Source organism: Pipistrellus hanaki (genome assembly GCF_964339955.1).
Source record: "Pipistrellus hanaki genome assembly, chromosome: 9".
NCBI classification, from domain to species: domain Eukaryota; kingdom Metazoa; phylum Chordata; class Mammalia; order Chiroptera; family Vespertilionidae; genus Pipistrellus; species Pipistrellus hanaki.
Genome location: NC_140511.1, coordinates 45,837,993 through 45,839,546, shown reverse-complemented (window position 1 = coordinate 45,839,546; position 1,554 = coordinate 45,837,993). Strand labels below are relative to the sequence as shown.

The following is a 1,554-nucleotide window of genomic DNA, read 5'->3' as shown; positions in this document are numbered from 1 at the left end:
TAATTGGTAATCTGGAACTACTTTTTTGGAGTATTTTCTCAGACAATTATTTTTCTCATTTCATAGGAAGAAAACTTTACCACCCAATTAGATAATTTTCATTTGTGTATATATCTCAAAGCATGGTAGCTGTGTACAAGTGTGCCCATCTCCAGGCAGCAACAATGATAAGAGATAATTGTATTTTACCCCCACTTATTTCTAGTTATAGGAAATTTCATTATAATTTTAACATGCCTATTTTGATTAGTGAGCCTACTGTTTTGGTGATTTTTATTGGCTATTTTCCTCCCATTTTTTTTTTTTATAATGCAGGTCTACCACCTCTTCCTTCTTAATACCTGTAGCAACTTATAAAGCTGAGGGTACTTCTGAAGTGGATGGACAATTCTTCACCCACCCAAGCAACCTCCGGAAACCCAGTCTGAGTTCTCCCATCCTGAGAGCATAGACCATGGGGTTGAGAGCAGGAGGGATAACATTATGCAGCACATTAAGGAGTACAGGGATAAGGGGAATCTTTTCTTCTACAAGGTGTGTGACGGACAAAACAATGATACCTGAGTAGAAGAAGAGAATGAGGATGAGGTGAGAGCTGCAGGTGCTCAGAGCCTTGAACATTGCTTCTGCTGAGTTTAGTCTCAGCACAGTGCGAAGGATTAGTGCATAGGAAGAAAGCACCAGAGCCATATCGCTCCCAACTAGGATCCAGGCTAAGAACAGTTGGTAAAATTTGTTCACGTTGATGTCATCACAAGCTAGACTGATAACCCTTAAGTTAGAGCACAGGCAGTGGTCAATTTCATTCTTGGAGCAGTAGAGTCTTTGGGCAGCCAGGACAGGCACTGGGATGGTCAACAGGCCATTCCTGAGCACCATGAATCCTGTGACCTTGACCATAAAAGCGTCAGTGACTATGGAGGGATATCGAAGAGGGTGACAGATGGCTATGTATCTGTCCACTGCCATGCAGAGGAAGATACCAGACTCCATACCAAAGAAGCAGTGAATGACATACATCTGAGCAAAACATTCAGGCAGGCTGATGGCCTTGGCATCAAACCAGAAGATAGCCATAATCTTGGGCATAATGGTGGTGGCCAAGCCAATGTCGACGAGTGCCAATATGCCCAGGAAATGGTACATGGGCTCATGTAGCGTGGGCTCATGTTGGATGGTGATGAAGATGAGGAGATTGGCAGCAAGAGCTAATAGGTAGAGCAGAGCCAGGGGCAGGGAGAGCCAGTGTTGCCACTCGTGAATGCCTGGGAGCCCCATCAAGATGAACTGGGAGATGTGGAGGCTGGAACTGTTGGTATGACTGGTGGAGGTGTCCATGGCACAGGTGCCCTGTTCTCAGTGTCTGTCCATAAAACCTAAATAGGAAGGAGGTTGCATTGGAAAGTTCAGATGTGATTTATAATTAGGGATCCCCCAAAACTCAGGTTCTTTAATCATGAATGGCCTTCAACATTATTATTATTATTTTCCTCCAGTAAATATTTCGCAGAGGAGTAATAAAGAAGGCTAAAATTAGTAATAAAGAGAAAAGTT

The 1,554-nt window shown here is 43.3% G+C and overlaps 1 protein-coding gene across 1 annotated transcript; it reads right to left on the bottom strand.

Moving 5' to 3' along the window:
- Positions 1-351: 351 nt before the first annotated feature.
- LOC311627703 (olfactory receptor 56B4-like) lies at positions 352-1,338 on the bottom strand (the record flags this gene model as incomplete). The annotated part of the gene is made up of 1 exon (XM_084894256.1): positions 352-1,338. The coding sequence occupies one exon, from the start codon at positions 1,336-1,338 to the stop codon at positions 352-354; it is 987 nt and encodes a 328-aa protein (XP_084750382.1).
- Positions 1,339-1,554: the final 216 nt, after the last annotated feature.